Raw genomic sequence first — 18,356 nt, 5'->3', positions numbered from 1 at the left:
AAATTGAACCCGTCTAAGACCCAAAACCACGGTTTTTCACCATTTTAGGACCCAATCCTATGGATGGATTTATCCGTCCGGTCCCAACAGGGCAGTTTTTCACGGGTTTGACAGGTGTAGCGGGTTGATGGGTCCGACTTGCTCACCCCTAGTAACTGGGGGTGGAAATTGTATTTTACCCTTAAATAAGTATTAAAATAGTAGAAACACAATACGTGGAATCTATAAGGGAGAGTGTCACCGAAGTAGATCGTGTACGTGGCATGCATTCCCCACAGAAAAGGTAGTTAATCAAACGGCTCTGTGTTTTGTCGTTTTGCAAGTATGGGCGAGCAAAGCCCATGGTTTGCTTGCGCTTCCCGATATTTGTAAGTTGTAACTATGGTTTGATTTTCTTTCTTGGTTAGGAAGTTCAAGATTTGGTCAAAGTTTTACTCTAGTTGTTTAATGTACCACTTGCACCATATTTTACTTCTAGGGTCCCCTATTATAATATATTTTCCATTTTGATCCCTGACCTCTTGTTTCTTTGAGTTTAGATGTACGAATTCAAAATCAACACAATAACTCCATAAAATAATTACTTTTAAATTAGAGTTATTGGTGTGAAACAAAAATTAAAATCTATATACCATATCAAATGCAGCAGAGCCGGCTAGAAAAAAGCTCGTTCGAACTCGAGTTTTTTGAGTGCGACCTCGAACTCAAGCTTTGAGGTCAACCTTTTTTTAGTCATTGTGAACTGACGAGCCGGCTCGCGAGCCCTTTTTTCATATATATATATATATATATATATATATATATATATATATATATATATATAACTACAGTTTGTTGTTTATTGTGTAATTTTTTTTATAATCTAAATAATTTACAATAATAAAAAAATCATAAATGAACTTGGGTTCAAACTCGAGCTTAATAAAATAGACTCGAGCTCGAGCCTGTCAAAAGAGGCGAATTCGGCTCCATCAGACTCCTAATCAAATGACACCGAAAACAAAGCTAGGACAAAATTTTAACACGTTAATGATGCTAATTCAATTAGAAGAATTAATCTTGATGCCCAACAGCTAGTATGAAGCAATTTGCGCCAAATCACGAGTCTTTAATCACATTATCTAGAATGAGGGGCCACAAGTGCAATTAATGAAAAGCCAAGACCGCCATACCCAAAAAAAAAAAAAAAAAAAAAAAGAAAAATAGAAAGTAAACAAAGCATCACACCCCTACCCTATTACCCCCCTAACCCACCCCCACCCCCACCCCACCCCCACCCCTAAAAAATGAAAGTTTGAGAGAGTATAAATAGATAGGTGGAGTAGAGATCGGTTTGCCAAATTGAACACGCAAATCCCCTCTTCTCCCAATCAATCATCAGCGAAAATGGCGGCTTTAGCAGCTCGTAGATCCAGTGGACCGGTCATCCGGTCCATCTCCCCTTCCTCTAGTTTCAACCGCCACTACTCCGCCACCCACCAGTCCACGCCGTCCCATTCCTCCTCCGCCGCCGCCTCCCTCCAGAGACCTGCCTCCCCTGCCCTGTACAACTACTCTTCTCCTTCACTCAGGTTTTCCATGGACCGGCCCGGTTCGCCCAACCGGTCCATATCCTTCACCACCCGGTCCGGTAAACCCGCCGCCGCTCCTCAGAAGAAGCAAACGTGCATGTGCTCCCCCACAAACCACCCCGGTTCATTCCGATGCAGCTTACACAAAGCCAACAAACCCACCGGTTCGAACAACCCGAGAACGGCGTCGTGTGGGAGCTCGAGCAGGCTGAATATGAGGCGGTCCGCCATGAAAAATTCTCTGGTTCGAATCGGTACGGTGGAGGGTGACTTGGTGACGAGAGCTCTCGCGGCGTTGATTCGCCCTTCCTCCCATAACCAGCGCCGCCGCGGTGAGTTCCGCCCCCGCCCCAGCCGCCTGTCCGCCATGGCAAAATCTTGAAACTTATTGGGTTTGCTAAAATCACCCGCCGGTGACACGTCATCGAGACGGCTGGGTTCTATTACCGAAAAGGGTTAATTTTTACTCCGGTGACCGGGAAACCCAATATTTTTTTCAGTTGGACAATTTGTTTGTATAGTAGTAATTAAATATTAGAATTTTGCGTAATTATGAAGTAAATTCAATTTTTATTGGGCAGTACAAATTTCCAAGGAGATTTCATTTCTTAATTTTCACCAAGACAATTTTCCCAAGCAAATTAAGGACTTGACTGAAGACAAAACTATCCAAAACACTCGTTATTTTTATTGCAAAAAAGTAAATAGTAATTAATATCAAAATCGTTAATTATTATTATTCTTTTTTATTGTTAAATGTATTTTTTCCTTTTTGTTTTTTGAACAAGATTTTTTTTTATAAATTAAATATTATTTTTCCCTTAAAAAGAAAGAGGAGAGGAGGTTTCCAGTAGTCGGCTGCCCGTAAACCCAGATTTCGATGTGGGTCTTAGTTTGATTTCTTATTCCTTGGTCGTCACGCTGTGCATTTTTCTATGTGCTTTAATTTTTTCTTAAGCAGAAATATAATATATATATTTTTATGTTTCTTTCTAGTTAACTTTTTTGACAAATCAATTTTAATTTGTTTTTTTGTTATTGAAGGTACAACTTCAACGTTAACGAGCAGTGGCAGACTCGTAATTGAAGGTCAAGAGATGTTCAAATCCGAGAATTAGTTGGACCTACGAAAAGTATGAACTGAAGTTTCTAGAAAAATGGACCACAAAATTAGGGGTCAAAGTCCGAAAATGATGAAGGAATAAGAAAAGAAGGAAACATCTCCAAGGACAAGAGCTACTTCCGAGAGATTGTAATCTTAATTTTACGGTTGATGTAGCCCAATTGACTCATTTGAACATAAATGAATCGAATCTATAGGAGAATTAGGTTTTGGAGAAAAGAGAGAATGAATTATCTCTCACGTATATTAATCATATATATAGTTATTATGTAGGAAACCCTAATCCTAACTACACGAGGTAACCTATTATACAAGGTAACTAGAATAAATATGAATAATAATAATATACGTAATATATATATAATATATACGCTAATACACCCCCGCAGTCGAAACGGGAAAGGAGAGGACGTGGAGACTGGAGACAAATTGTTGGAACAGTTGAGTAGGGAGTCCTTTCGTGAAGATATCGGCAAACTGGTAGGCGGATGGGACGCGAAGAACTCGAACGTGTCCCAAAGCAACTTTGTCTCAGACAAAGTGGATATCGATCTCCACATGTTTCGTACGAGAGTGTTGAATAGGATTGCTGGATAGGTAGACGGCACTGACGTTGTCACAGTAGACAATAGTGGCTTTTGAAAGTGGGCAGAGCAACTCAGAAAGTAGGTTGCGTAACCATGTCGTTTCGGCGACGGCATTTGCGACAGCTCGATATTCGGCCTCCGCACTCGATCGAGAAGTAGTGACTTGTCGTTTGGAGGACCAAGAGATGAGGTTGTTGCCGAGGAAAACACAATAGCCCGATGTTGAATGACGAGTGTCAGGGCAGCCACCCCAATCGGCGTCGGAGTAAGCGATAAGGGAGAGGTCCGGATTGGGGGAGAGCTGAAGGCCGTGATCGAGAGTGCCACGAATGTAGCGAAGGATACGCTTGAGAGTAGCCATATGAGGTTCTCTCGGATCATGCATGAATAGACATATTTGTTGCACAACATAGCAGATGTCGGGATGAGTAAACGTGAGGTATTGCAGTGCACCGGCAAGGCTGCGATAAAGAGTAGGGTCAGCAACGGGGGGTCCAGTGGTCGAAGACAACTTGCTCTTTGTGTCAGCTGGCGTAAGACAAGGGTTCCAGGAAGCCATGTGTACACACTCTAGTATCTCGTCGGCGTACATGCGTTGAGAGAGAAATAGCCCATTCGACGAGCGAGTAACTGAGATGCCGAGAAAGTAGTGAAGATCGCCAAGATCCTTCATTGCGAACTCTTGATTAAGGGCAGCGATGATAGAGCGGAGCAATTCAGGTGTGGAGGCCGTAAGTACAATGTCATCGACATACAGCAGAAGGTAGGCGCATGAACTGTTGCGACAGTCGCGTGAACTGTTGCGACAGTACACAAAGAGTGAAGTGTCGGACTTGCATTCTCTGAACCCCATGGTAGTAATGTGAGATGCAAAACGCTTGTACCAAGCACGTGGTGCCTGCTTGAGACCGTAGAGTGCTTTGTTGAGACGACACACGTGGGTGGGGCGAGATGGATCGACGAATCCGGGAGGTTGCTCGCAGTAGACAGTTTCAGAGAGATCGCCATGTAAGAAGGCATTTTTCACATCAAGCTGGTGGATTGGCCATGATCGTGAGAGAGCAATACTGAGAACTGTTCGAACAGTGGCTGGTTTGACAACTGGGCTAAAAGTCTCGTCAAAGTCGATGCCAGCCTGCTGGTGAAACCCACGAACAACCCACCGTGCTTTGTATCGCTCAAGAGAGCCATCAGACTTGAGTTTCTGTTTGTATATCCACTTACCAGAAATAGCATTAGTGAAAGGGCTTGGCGTTTCGCCAGTTTTGTTTTTAATCCAGTTTTGTATATCCAGTTTGTATATCCACAACATTCCAAGTATTGTTTTTAATTAAAGCAGTATATTCCTCAATCATGGCGTTTCGCCAGTTTTGGTCAAGAAGAGCTTGGCGATAGTTGGTGGGAATGGAAGAGGTAGAGGACGCAACGAGAGAGAAAGGGACTTTGGGTTTGTGGATGCCCACTTTACTGCGAGTCACCATAGGGTGAGCGGGGGGAGGTGGGGGAGGTGTGGGAGTAGGGGAAGGAGATGTGGAAGTAGTAGAAGGGGTTGTGAGCTGGCCGTGGTTGAGAGGTGGTGCTGCAGGAGAAACAGGTGTTGGCTGTGTTATAGGACTGTTGGACGAACTGTTGGAAGAGGGTGGTTCACTGTTGGAACAGTTGGATGAACTGTTGCAATAGTTAGACGAAGTCTGAGGGAGGAGGAACAGGGAGGGTGTGTTTTCGTCCAAGGCAGAAGGAGGAAGTGTGTTTTTGGGGGGAGTGGACTCCACAAAAGGAAAGTTAGTTTCGTCGAAGGTAACATGACGAGAAATTATGATTCGGCCAGTGGATCTATCAAGGCAACGATAACCTTTGTGAGAGGAAGGGTGACCGAGATAGACACAAGGAGTATAACGGGGGGCGAGTTTATGTGTTGTGGTGGCGGTGAGGTTGGGATAACAGAGACAGCCGAATACTCGAAGATGAGAGTATGTAGGTTTGATGAGGTAAAGAGCTTCGTGAGGAGTCCAGTTTTGTGTGGTTTTGGTAGGTAAGATATTGAGTAGGTGTGTGGCCATATGAAGGGCTTCGACCCAATAAGTAGGAGGAAGATGAGCTTGAAAGATGAGGGATCGAATCATGTTAGTTATAGTGCGGATCATTCGTTCTGCGTGTCCGTTTTGAGGGGAGGTGTGGGGACACGAAAAGCAATTTAGGATGCCGTGTTTAGTGAAGTAGTTTTGAAAATCCGCATTTTTGAATTCACGACCATTATCACTTTGTAAGGCTTTCAGGGGATGTTGGAATTGAGTTTTGAGAAGTATATGAAAATTGACAAAGGTTGTAAAAACATCATATTTATTTCGAATAGGAAAAGTCCATAAATAATGGGTAAAATCATCAACTAACACAAGATAATATTTGAAACCCGTAAAACTAGAAACAGGAGAAGTCCATAAATCAGCATGAATAATTTGAAATGGGGCAACAGTAGTAGATTTTTGAGAAAAAAATGGTAGACGAAAATGTTTGCCTAATTGACAGGCATTACAAAGAGACTCCCCAGGGTCTTTATTATAGGAAAGAAAAGTGCTAGAAAATAAACGAGACATGACGTGTTTGCCGGGATGGCCTAGACGCCGATGCCAAAGAGTGCGAGATGAAGGTGTTGCGACAGTGAGGAAAGCAACGGGATGTGAGGTGGGGGGAGGGACTTTAAATGGATATAGGTCACCGGAGCTATTGCACTGAAAATCTCGACTCGACTCCGAAGATCCTTCACAGAAAAACCAAACGGGTCAAATTCAACTGAACATGAGTTGTCGCGGGTGAATTTTCGAACAGAGATAAGGTGTTTGACGATATTGGGTGTGACATAGACATTTGTGAGGCGGAAATGAGTGGTGGGAAGAATTGTGTGGCCTATGTGGGTTATGGGGAGGGTGGAACCATTACCGACGACGACATGTTTGGGGAAATGACTGCCAGGATTAAAAACAAAATTGAAATTACCTGAGTGCGGTGCCATATGAGAGGTCGCCCCGCTGTCCATGAACCACTGTGACTCGGTAGGCTGCTGAAGTGTCACCGTATTCAAACAGTTTGCGAGATCCACCACGTTGGCACTGTTGCAGGAACTGTTGCAATTGTTGATGAAACTGTTAGAGCTGTGGCATGGTTGTTGCTGCGGATGAACCTGAGTAGGAGCCGAGTGGCCGGTGTAGGGTTCACGTGGTCCAATAAAGTAGGCTTGAGCCGCTGGAGTGGATGAGTGGCCCGATGTATTTGGAGCGGAGCCCAGAATTGACGGTTGTCGGTAAGGTGCACGCCAGAGTTGAGATGCGCCATGGGCACTATGGTAGCCGTAGTGCTGCATGGGGTGACGGTTAGTGCTGCGACCTCCGCGATGGTTGGATCGGCCACCCCCGCGCTGATAACGCGAAGAACTACCTCCGCGGGAACTGTTGCAGGAACCATTGCAACTGTTGGATGGACAGTTCGCGTTGGAGGCGTAGAGAACAACAGCGGTCTGCTCCGGTTCAGCGATTCTTGTTTCTTCCATTTGAAGAAGAGATCGAGTCTATAGAAAAGTGGGAAGGGGATTCTGAAAGGAGATTAGGTTGGCGACGGTCCCGTAATGTTTCGGAAGGCCGTGTAGGGTTGGTAGGACGAGTTGTTTGTCGGAGATTGGATTTCCGACATCGGCCAAGTTGTCCGCCGTGGTTTTGATTATTTGGCAATAATCGTGAATGGAGAGAGCGCCTTTCTTGAGGGACTTGAATTTTTCTTCAAGTTGAATGGCTCGATAATCTTTGTTATCAGTTAAGAGAGAAGAGATGGCGGTGGAGGTTTTTGAGAGAACCATGCTGGACAGATCGTCGGAGATGGTGCCGTAGATCCAAGATTGGAGGAGATAGTCGGCGCGCTGCCATTCGTCGGCGGAAATCGAATCCGGTCGGGGTTTTCCATGTAGAAGGTCGGAGAGGCAGAAACGACCGACGGTAATCGTGAAAAAGTGGCTCCACTTTTGATAATTAGGATTTTTTAGATCTAGAGTAACGGGGATGAGAGATTTAATATTAGAGATGGCATGAGCAAGGTGAAAAGGATTGAGAGGCGCGGTGGAGGGAGAAGAAGCTTCGCCGGCCATGGAGAAGAAGGGGGGCGACGGCGACGGCTATGAAGAAGAAGAGAAGAAGAGGTGGTGACGGCTAGGTTAACCTAGGCTCTGATACCATGTATGAGAATTAGGTTTTGGAGAAAAGAGAGAATGAATTATCTCTCACGTATATTAATCATATATATAGTTATTATGTAGGAAACCCTAATCCTAACTACACAAGGTAACCTATTATACAAGGTAACTAGAATAAATAGGAATAATAATAATATACGTAATACATATATAATATATACGCTAATAGAATCGGCCTGAATCAAAGAGAACTCAAAACAAAATACTCGTACTCTTAGGAGACCTGCAAAGAGGAGTGTCGGTGAATGGTTTTCTTGGTGTTAGCACACCAACGATTATTAGAATGCCAGAGAGACTATTCACCTCAAGATTATAAATATACCTATCATAGGACAGAGCGGTGGACCCCTTATCCTGTATGTGGTCAAATCACACATGAGAGTGATGCGATTACTTCGGAATTTGCTTGTCTGTTGCGGGCAAGTTGTTTCGTTTTTTGGTAGCTGAGCCTAGTTCAATAGAAAGAATCCACATACGTGATCACTTCTTTTATAGCTAGCAGCAAGTGGGTCTTCCCTTGGCCCATATCATGTTGCAGGCCTTTCGCCTTTTTTATTTTTGGACCGAATGTAGTCACATCCACCATCAACAACTATCATACGTGGGACTAGTGGTAAGCTTAGTTGTTTGCTTGTCGAAGTAAGATTAGGCAAGATAAGACCAAATAGTTTAATGAAAATTTAATTATTTAATTGAATCTCGGTAGGGGTTGGATTTTTTATACCAAATTGTCTTACCAACTTGTCGCCCTAACGAACTCTACTGATTTTTTATCAAAATATTTCTACCGAGTTATTACCTTATCGTACCATACCAAAAAAATTTGGTAGGGCGACGACACTCAATATTATTAAAATGGTATTATTTTATTGTACCGAAATATTATTAATAAATAAAATTTTATTTTTAATAATTATTTTATTATATATGAAAAGTGAACGCAATATCCTAATTAACTACATTTAGTTAAAATTAATTATACTCTTTAGGTATGTCAAAAATATTTTATATTAGGTAAATTAAGAACATATATTTAGAATGCTTATATCTTAAATACTAGTTTTGAACATTTTAAACTTGTATATACCTTGAATTGCTTTGAAAAAATGATATTCAATTTAGACTTAAATAGTACATAACATAAATTGGTAACTACCATTACCAATACCCTACCGTACCGAACTTTTGGTATACCGAAGTTTTTTGTAGGGCAATGGTAATGAATTTCATAATATCGAAATTTCGGTAATGGTGTGATTCGAGGAGTTTGGTACCGTTGCCCTACCAAACACACCCCTAGATCTCGGGACGTCCAACAAAAAAAAACCCACTAAAAGGTAAGAGATAAGGCAAGATAAACTATGATAACATAATACTTGCGGGTCGACCCGGTAAGTTATTGAGGATACCAAACATCAAATAAAGTCCAATTATTTAGTTGATAATGGTTAATCTCCCCAACCAAACGAGGCCTACAAGATGACAGTGAATGCGCTTTGTTTGTAGAATTCTTATTACTTGGACTTCCAGCAAACGAGGCCACTGTGGTTTAGCCAAGGTTGTAAAGAACAGTAATCGGGTCGAAGGCGGTCAGACACCGACTCACGATTAAACGGTGTGGGGGTGATTAATCGGTGATAAATTGGAAATAAATCGGTTTTTTAAAATTTAATATAATATATTTTCACATATTATTTATAAATACTCAAAACATATATAAAAATATATTTAAATATAGTTATATCTTCATCACGTATATATCCTAATAACATAATAAAAGTTCAATAATAATAAGATCATAATACATAAATATCCTTATAAAATACAAATAAAAAGACAATATTTTGAATTTACATTTATTCTTGAACATTCGTGGCATACATCATTAGTTCTTTAACAATAACAATTAACATAAACAAAATAAAGCATAAACACATTTTCTTTTATTAGAATCCCAACTTTTATTTTGAATAATAAGAAGAAAAGAAAAAAAATCGATTTTTGATAGATTTTGACCGATATTTGCTATCGAGTTTGTCATGCCTTAAAGATTTGACCTCCTCAGACCGCCTCACAGGTAAAAAACCGATTTTTCAAACCTCTACACTAAAATTGTAAAGGTTTGTGACCGCCTCCGCCTCGAAGACCGATTAATCGACCGCCTCAGCCGATTTTTAGAACACTGGTTTTAGCCCACGATGTTTTAGCTAACTCATTGTGAGCGATATAAGTTGATGTATGAGAGCATGTCGGAAGTATCTATTCTCATTCTTTAACAGCTAAATTTATCTCTCAACGAACAATAATTATCTCCAAAAGCTTTCAATAGCTAAATTTTAATGTTAGGCTCCATTTGAATGGAACGATTTGATTTGGAAAAGAGAATTGGACGAACAAATCCATAGTAACAAATTCTTTGCACTTGTTTCTAGTCCATTTGGATGGAGAATTAGAAATCCATAATATCATATCCCTTGCACTTGTTTGTAGTGAGGGACTTGACAACGAATTTCTAATCCACACCCCTCCTTTCCAAATGTAATTGGAGTCATTTGAAATCCACCACGATTGCTCAAAAAACAAGTAAAAAGGAGCACGGTGAATATGAAATCCATTCCTAAATCCCTCAATCCAAACAAGTCGAAAGATTTGTTAGTATGAATTTGAAATCCCTTGACCCGACAAGTATTTGATGGAGGGATGTAAATTCATGGTGACTCAATGGCCCGTTTAGGGTAGCGGACTCGGACCTGGTGCCCACAAGGAACCAACCATCATTGGAATTGAAATTTCCACATTGTCAGAATTCGATCCTAGGACCTTGCACCAACTTACCACCCCGTAACCAGTTGAGCTACACTACTCATGCAGGCATCTACCCTATTAACTGTTCATACTAACAAAAGTTTTGTAAAACCTTCACCTGATGTATACATCATGTAGTTTTAAACTGTAGATCTACGCATAATAAACACACATGTATATGTGTGCTTAGTGAAAAGTTATTTATGCAGATCTCCAAAATCACATGATGAATTTCACCAGGTGTAGGATCTCATAAGCTCGTTAACAAGTAACAACAAACTTCAAATTTGAACTAATCATTATATTTTATCGTTATTTAAAAGAAAATAATATACGATTCATCATAAAATAGAGTATTATATCATATTTATAATTATATACATAATATATAATATTTACAATCTTGAATATAATAGACACTATAGTATCATAGTCATAACACAAAATGTAAATAATAATATACTCTTAGAAGACTGATTTATTGATTTTTTACTAACTACTATAATTCATTATTTTTGAGTAATTAATTATAAAAGAGATTAATTAATATTAGTTATTGGGTATTTTTTAGCCGAAATCCCAATGAGTGAATAAATTGCTTAAGCTCTCTTATGCAGAGGAAATTGTTTGTTCAATAGAGTGCGAATGAAAGTTTTGCAATTTAGTTTTGATGTAAATGAATTGACGTTTTTCCACCCAAAATCTCACATGCCTCGCACGTGCAACTCGTACAACTAGAGTAGAACAAAACTTTCATTGCGAAGTTTGAAGGGGTTTAGGTAAACCATATATAAATTTAGAAAAATAAAAAAGGACACGTGGCAGCAGAAGATTCACCCAGTACTTATCATCGGGTGTAAGGACGAAGGAGCCATTATATTATGCCCTTTCTCATTTTGGTAATGCCAACTTGATTATTTTTACAAAACACCGGTCCATGAAATTCTTAATTAAAAATCTTTTCGTTACGTTAACCGACGGCGGTTGAGAAAACCCCAACCCTTAACTGATTCTTATCTACGCGAGCCGATTCCGATCTAACTCCAACCTGAATGTTGGTGCAACATAATCAAGTTCGAATTCAACTCATTCGATAATAAATAAATAAAAAAGGCACTGGAGTTATATCTTTCATATGATTTTGTTAGGGTTAAATACAAAAACATCCCTGTACTATATATGAACTTTGTATCATATATCCTCTGTAGTACACATAAATACAAAAACCTCCTCGATATTACATTTTTTTCAAAATATGACGAAAACACCCATACTCAAGCATATATATATATATATATATATATATATATATATATATATATATATATATATATATATATATATATATATATATATATATATATATATATAGTTTGAGCCATTTTTCACTATATATTTTACATTTTTAGTCAATTTTACGCGAAAATTTTTGGTATTTATATTTTTTCTCCAAAACATTTAATTGCATAGATTTTTTTAATTTTCTGAATAAAATCTTTATTTTTGTCATTTCGAGTTTCTTCATTTCTTTTGTATAAATGTCTTCCGGTAGTTCAAACATCCTAAGATTACAAACATCTTTACAATCCTATTATTGTTGAGAATTTGAACTATCGGAAGACATTTAAGAAAAATATGAAGAAATTAAATGTTAAATGTTTTGAAGAAAAAAAATAAAAATATCAAAATTTCCCAAGTAAAAATTTGGTCGAATATGTGAAAAAACTATAGTGGAAAATGGCTCAAACAAACCCTTATATTCATAGGCTTAGCAGGGCTATTTTCGTCAGATTTTACAAAAAAATATAACATTAAAGAGATTTTTGTATTTATATATAGTATAAGAGGATATATGATACAAAGTCCATGGTATGTTGGTATTTTTGTATTTGACCCTTTTTGTTATTATATATGTATAACTTGAAACTTGAACAGGTCATGATTAAAAAAGGTTTGTTCAATTGAGATTATCGAAAGATTACATTTCAACTTCATCAAGATTAGATTATGTAAGCTCCTAATCATTTCTATCTGGCATTTTTAATATAATTAATTATTAAAACTAACAATTCAACTGTTACTGACTTTTCATTCATTGTATAAGTCACTATAAGCCACTTTTTTATTTTATTTTTTTCCTTTTTTTTTTTTGGATTTTCTGCTGTGTTTTCATTGTCTATGTGATAGGAACCAACTTGGATAAGGTTTTGAAAATGAGAGGTAGGCATCATAAGATAATAGGGAATCTTCACTAATTTCCTTTTTAATGCTTTCTTTTACATCATCATATTTAAATTAACACAAATACTTAATATCTTAATTCATGTGATTATATAATAATTCGTAACCGGTCGAACACTATTTGAAAATGGCCCTTCTGCTCAGAAACGAAATGTTCCAAATGTTCCTGGAAATTCTTTCTCCAATTGGACCATTTGTATCTATATGCATCTGGATCCCAATTCATGGATCTCTCAATTCGAGAAACCAAGATAAGAGGATCAAACCATTTTTGAGACTAAAATGTTAGAACATGGTTACTATATGTGACGAGTTCGACCTAAAAATATTAACAAATTAGACCACATATCAAAAGTGACATTGCTCCCACTTACTCCATATAGAAAAGAATTTTATAATAATTGATTTTTTTTAAGAGAATGGATTTATGCAATGATGTCATTTATATTAATTAATAACCATAATTCCTTTTTCTAGTGAGTCTTGCAATTTGCCTGCTTCTTGGAGCAGTGTTTATCCATCCTAGTCGGCATTCTAGAGTTCATGATCATCACATCCAATTTAATACTCATTAATGAGACTTCCCACTAGAATTAATTCCTATTAAAAATATATTTGTTTTATATATATATATATATATATATATATATATATATATATATATATATATATATATATATATATATATATATATATATATATATATATATATATATAATATGTTTTAAAATATAGATGTATTCCATTATTAAAATATTAGGCTTCACTATGATTGCGATTGAATGAAGGAAAACAATGGAAAACTAGTGAAAGTGAGAGGTAAAATAATTTATGCAATAATATTTTATTGGAAAATTAATTTTATTTTGTTTTTACATTTATGTTTTGATCATTTTAAAATCCTTAGTCTAGTCACAACCTAAAGGAAAAGGGCAAACAGCAAAATAGCCGACTCCGTTTAGGCATTGAAGTTAGTGGCAAATTATTTTTGTCACAATGCACAACTAGAACCATCTTTCGTGGGCCAATGCATCCATCCAAACTTCAATTAATTATACTATATATTACCGCCACCTCGATGTACGATCAAATTATAAAACAATTATTTTGTTCGCGTAATTACAATCACTTTCCTTAAACTATGAAACGTCTTACACGTCTACCCCTTGCGATGTTAAATTTAGTGGAATATTCTCCAGTTTGTACCAATTTTATTCCATTCGAGGTCCACATTTTGAAACAAGATGATCAAAAGATGTGTCTCGCAGATTGTAAATATCAGATTGTGTTGCATCAGAAACAGTATTTTAGCACAAAATGAGTACAACTAGAGAACACTACACGGAATCTTGAAGATTGATGGTGTAGAATCGACACCCTCAAAACTTCACTCCAAACTCTGCTAAGTTTAGACAGTTGGAAAGTGCACCCTAGAGATTATGTTTAATTAAACACCATTAGGATGGACGTGTAAGAAGAATCATAGTTGAGGAGGATGATTGTAATTACTCATACATACGAAATTTTTTATGAAATTTTTTATGACCATACCTCAAGGGATGACCATAATTTACCCATTAATTCTATCATCATTTAATTATGTCAATGAAATGGTACTATTTTTATACTCCTACTCGTTCCATTATATATTTCTGGTTTAAACTTTCTTCACATGTATGTATTATAAAAATATTAAATGATATAATAAAAAAATAAAAATAACCTTTACCCAATCTCACGCAAAATCCAATTGGTGATATTGAAACATCGGATTATTGGGAATATCTCCGGGTCAAATCTCCAAAACCTCTCATTTGGAACAAATACTCGGTATATATAATGTATGTATTATGATAATAGACTAAAAATTTTGTTTTTATAGATCTAAATCGATCTTTTGTCAAAAAGTTTATTAATCGTGAAAATATTCAAATTAGTATTTCAATGCCTTTAATATGTATTTGTTAGCCTGAGTTTGACATCAATTGTCCACGTGGTGGAGGCCCGGGTATGGGCGGCCCACAATCGAATGCCGTGGGCGCTTGTGTGTGTTGAATGCACTATAAGGCTAGGGTTTGCGCCTTTTCTAACACCAATTGGTTTTAGGACAACTGGTAGCACCTGAGGTCCTACAGTATTGATTGTTTTCTATTTATTAAATCCATAAGTCTTATATTCTAATAGTATTCGAGATGGTGTGCTTAATCTGATAAGTATACGGTAGATCATTTCGAAAGTTCATTTAAAATATAAAAGATTAATAGATCACAATTTAGATGGAATTGAATTAACCATCGAGTAGCAAATTAGCCTGCAACACTAAGTTATTAGACCCAGCCTCGACAATGAATTATAATTCTAATCAACACAATTAAATGAGGATATATTTATGAGAATCAAATGATACATACATGTTTCGATAAAGGCTACCCGAATAATCTAATGTGTGTTTCTCCATCCTCATGGACCCAAATTTCCTTGGCCCGAATGGTCACACATAATGTCCAAATCTACAAAACATTTCACAAAAGGGTAATTAAATTACAACTCAACCCCCTCAAGTTTGGAAAAGTATATTTTTCTCTCTTGAGATTTTATTCCAATCAGCTATATATTCCCCCATTTGACTAACCCAAAAAGGATGATTTCAATGAAAAATGGGTAGTAATTCCTATTTTACCCTTAAACAACTATTTGTATATTTGTATTGTCATTTTTATCCTTCCAGATTTCATTTAAATCAAAAGTAAGTGTTTTATGAGAAAGCGTCGGGACAAATGGTTCATTTCCAAAAATCGAGCATTATATTTAGCAAATCGTCTAAGAGTGAATTGATTGAGGAGGGTAAAGGTGTCATTCCGATGGAAATTGTGGAGAAGCACGATAAGTACTTAGGTTTACCTGCTGCTATCGGTAAATCAAAGAGGACCATATTTTCCAATATAAAAGATAGAGTGTGCAAGAGGCTTGAGGGATTGGAACGAGAAATGGTTATCCAAGGGGGAAGGAATTTTTGATTAAGGCGGTGCTACAAGCTATTCCGGCCTATGCTATGAGTTGTTTCAAATTGCCATCCTACTTTTCTAAGGATATTGAACAATTGATGAATAAATTTTGGTGGGAGAATAGCAAAGGGCATGGAATTCATTGGTCTAAGTACGGAGCAAGTTGTGTAAAAGCAAGCAATCACGAGGGCTTGCAATGGGGATACACAAGTTTGGCACTATGATCATAGTGGACGGTTTACAGTTCGCAATGCTTACCACCTCGCCTTTCGGCTGGAAAATGAAAGAGCGAATCATGCGACGAGTAGCTCCTCTGGTGCTTTACTTAATACATGGAAATGGGTGTGGTCTATGAGTCTCCCAAATAAAATTAAAATTTTTGTTTGCCGAGCTTGTAATAACTTGTTGCCGACTAGAACTAATTTACGGCGACGTCAAGTAACATCAGAGTCTTGTTGTGGAATATGTGGAGCTGATGATGAAGATTTGCAGCATTTATTTTGTGTTATGCTCATTTGTGAGGCAAGTTTGGGCTTTGAGTTATATTCCTTGGAGCGTGTATCAGTGGCATGGGAACGATATGGTGGACTAGTTTTCTAACACGAGAAAATTGACGGATACCGGAGGTTTTGAGATGTGTGTGACTATTTGTTGGGCTTTTCAGTTCTATCGCAACCGCTTTTTGTTTGAAGACGAAGAGGTGGATTCTCTTATGGCTGTCTCACTCGCGCAAAAAAATTATGAATCAACTTCGACAACCCTCAGCTCGAGTTTTGTCAAATAATGATCTGAGAGTAACGTCCGATAGTCAATGGTTGCTACCTAGTACGGGTGTCATTAAAATTGATAGTGATGTAGCCGTTAATGCCAATGATGGATTAGTTGGTGTGGAGATCATTGCTCGAGACCATTGTGGTGATTGTGTGGGTTGGATGTCGATTTGCATTCATCAGCCTCTAGATCCTATTTCAGCAGAAGCAAAATCAGCGCGCTTTGCTTGCGGTGGAATTTGCTCGGGACAAGGCCTGGCGGAAAGTGGTTATTGAAGGCGATTCTACGGTGGTCATCAAGGTGATTGAAGGCGAGGATGAGGATCGATCGACGTATGGAAATCTTATTGCGGATATTCATGCTATTACACCATGTTTCGAGGTTTTTTCTGCTCTTCATATACGTCGGAATTGGAATGGTGCTGCTCATGCTTTAGCTCAATTGTCTTTTAAAGATCTGTCTCTTTCCAATTGTTTGCCACTGGATATTCAAAACATTGTAATAGTTGAATCAATTCTATGATATGAAATTTTCCTTTTCTCAAAAAAAAGAAAGTACTTTTGTTGGAAAAATAAAACCTCAAACCAACCGAAATTTAAATTCTATGATTTGAGCGCAGAGGAATAACAATTCTCAACCTAGAAAAATAATAGTTTTTATACTTCTTTTGAATCATAAAAAAATATTTTGGTGCAAATATTATTGTTATTAATTGCTGCATTTGGGTTGTGTTTGTGGATGGAACCAAACATCAAGAAGTATCACTAGGCCAAAATGCAAGACCGGCGACGTTTTTCTTCGCGACGGTTATGTTTTCGTCGCCGGGTTGCGACGTTTCAAAGCTTAAATCGTCGCTTAAAGTAGAAAATCCAGGTTTAGTTCAAAACCCTAGAGACGATTCTGCGTAAGCGTCGCTAGTTCGCGACGAAACAGGTATTAACGTCGCAAATACGAAAAAAAATTTAAAAATACCTATTTGGGCAACGAAAATCAGTTTTCGTCGCATATTTACATATTTTTTGATTTTATATTTCAAATTTCGCGACGTAACACTAGGAATCGTCGCAACTATTATTTTCAAAAAGAAAAAATAATATACTTTGCGTCGTTTGCTAGGAAACGTCGCTAGTAGTGCCCAATTATTTATTATTAATTTTAAATATGGCGACGGAAGGACGTAAAACGTCGCTACAGTTTTAGTATTTTTTTTTTATCTCTATGCGACGGATTCAAGAAAGCGTCGCAAGAAATGTTTTCACATTTTTTTTTCGAATATATTAGCGACGTAAGTTTGTTATTCGTCGCGAGGTCTCGAATATGTTGGCGACGAAAACGGGAAACGTCGCAAAGGTTGACTTATTATTTCAACGAGACCCTAATTCGATCTATTTCCTCCCCTCTCTCTCAAACTTTCTCCCCCTCTCTCTTTCCTCCGATCTGCCACCGCCGCCCGCCGCCTGCTGCCCGCGGTACGCCGTCGTTCCGCCGCCCGCTGCCCGCCGCCTGCTTCCCCCTAATTCGCCCCCAATCTCTCTTTCCTCCGATCTGCCGTCGCCAGCCGTTGCCGTCGCCGACAGCCGCCCGCCGCCGCCGCCTGCTGCTTGCGGTTCGCCGTCATCCCGCCGCCTGCTGCCCCCTAATTCGCCCCCAATCTCCGCTGCCGATCCGTTGCCGTCGCCAGCCGTTGCCGTCGCCGACAGCCGTCCGCCGCCAGCCCTCCTCCGTTGCCGCCAGCCGTCCGCCGTTGCCGACAGCCCTCCGCCGTTGCCGACAGCCCTCCACCGCCAGCCGTTACCGTCTGCCGCCATTCCTCCTTTCTCAAGGTAATTTTCTGTTTTTTTAAATCTTTGTTTGTTTATGTTGAAAATTTTGTATGTTTTTTATTATTGCGAACTATTTTTGGGTTTTTTCTCGGAATTATGTGTTTGTTTGTTTTATGTTGATTTGATGAGCCTGTGTTGCTCGGAATTATTCGGAATTATTGTTGCTCGGAATTATGCGAACTGTTCTTGGGTT

The 18,356-nt window shown here is 38.5% G+C and overlaps 1 protein-coding gene across 2 annotated transcripts; it reads left to right on the top strand.

Annotated features, from left to right (window-relative positions):
- The first annotated feature begins 1,308 nt into the window (after nt 1–1,308).
- Nucleotides 1,309–4,556, top strand: LOC105971527 (uncharacterized). Of its 2 annotated transcripts, XM_088823952.1 has the most exons (2): nt 1,309–1,903; nt 2,616–4,556. In XM_088823952.1, exons 1-2 carry the CDS (start codon nt 1,387–1,389, stop codon nt 2,687–2,689), a joined length of 591 nt encoding a protein of 196 aa, XP_088680078.1. In that variant the 5' UTR covers nt 1,309–1,386; the 3' UTR covers nt 2,690–4,556. The 2 variants fall into 2 exon arrangements, with proteins under 2 accessions (XP_088680078.1, XP_012851834.2); XM_012996380.2 differs by lacking the exon at nt 2,616–4,556 and having other exon boundaries at nt 1,309–2,158.
- The last annotated feature ends 13,800 nt before the right edge of the window (nt 4,557–18,356 follow it).

This window comes from Erythranthe guttata, chromosome 10, assembly GCF_056151865.1.
Source record: "Erythranthe guttata isolate IM_541 chromosome 10, IM_541, whole genome shotgun sequence".
NCBI lineage: Eukaryota > Viridiplantae > Streptophyta > Magnoliopsida > Lamiales > Phrymaceae > Erythranthe > Erythranthe guttata.
The sequence above is the reverse complement of the archived record's forward strand: the minus strand, read 5'-3'. Positions and strand labels throughout refer to the sequence as shown.

Excerpts from the sequence above, each read along its gene's own strand:
- LOC105971527 (XM_088823952.1), top strand. The coding sequence starts at position 1,387 with ATGGCGGCTTTAGCAGCTCGTAGATCCAGTGGACCGGTCATCCGGTCC. Across the intron at positions 1,904-2,615 it reads CCATAACCAGCGCCGCCGCG|GTACAACTTCAACGTTAACG; the intron begins GTGAGTTCCGCC and ends TTGTTATTGAAG.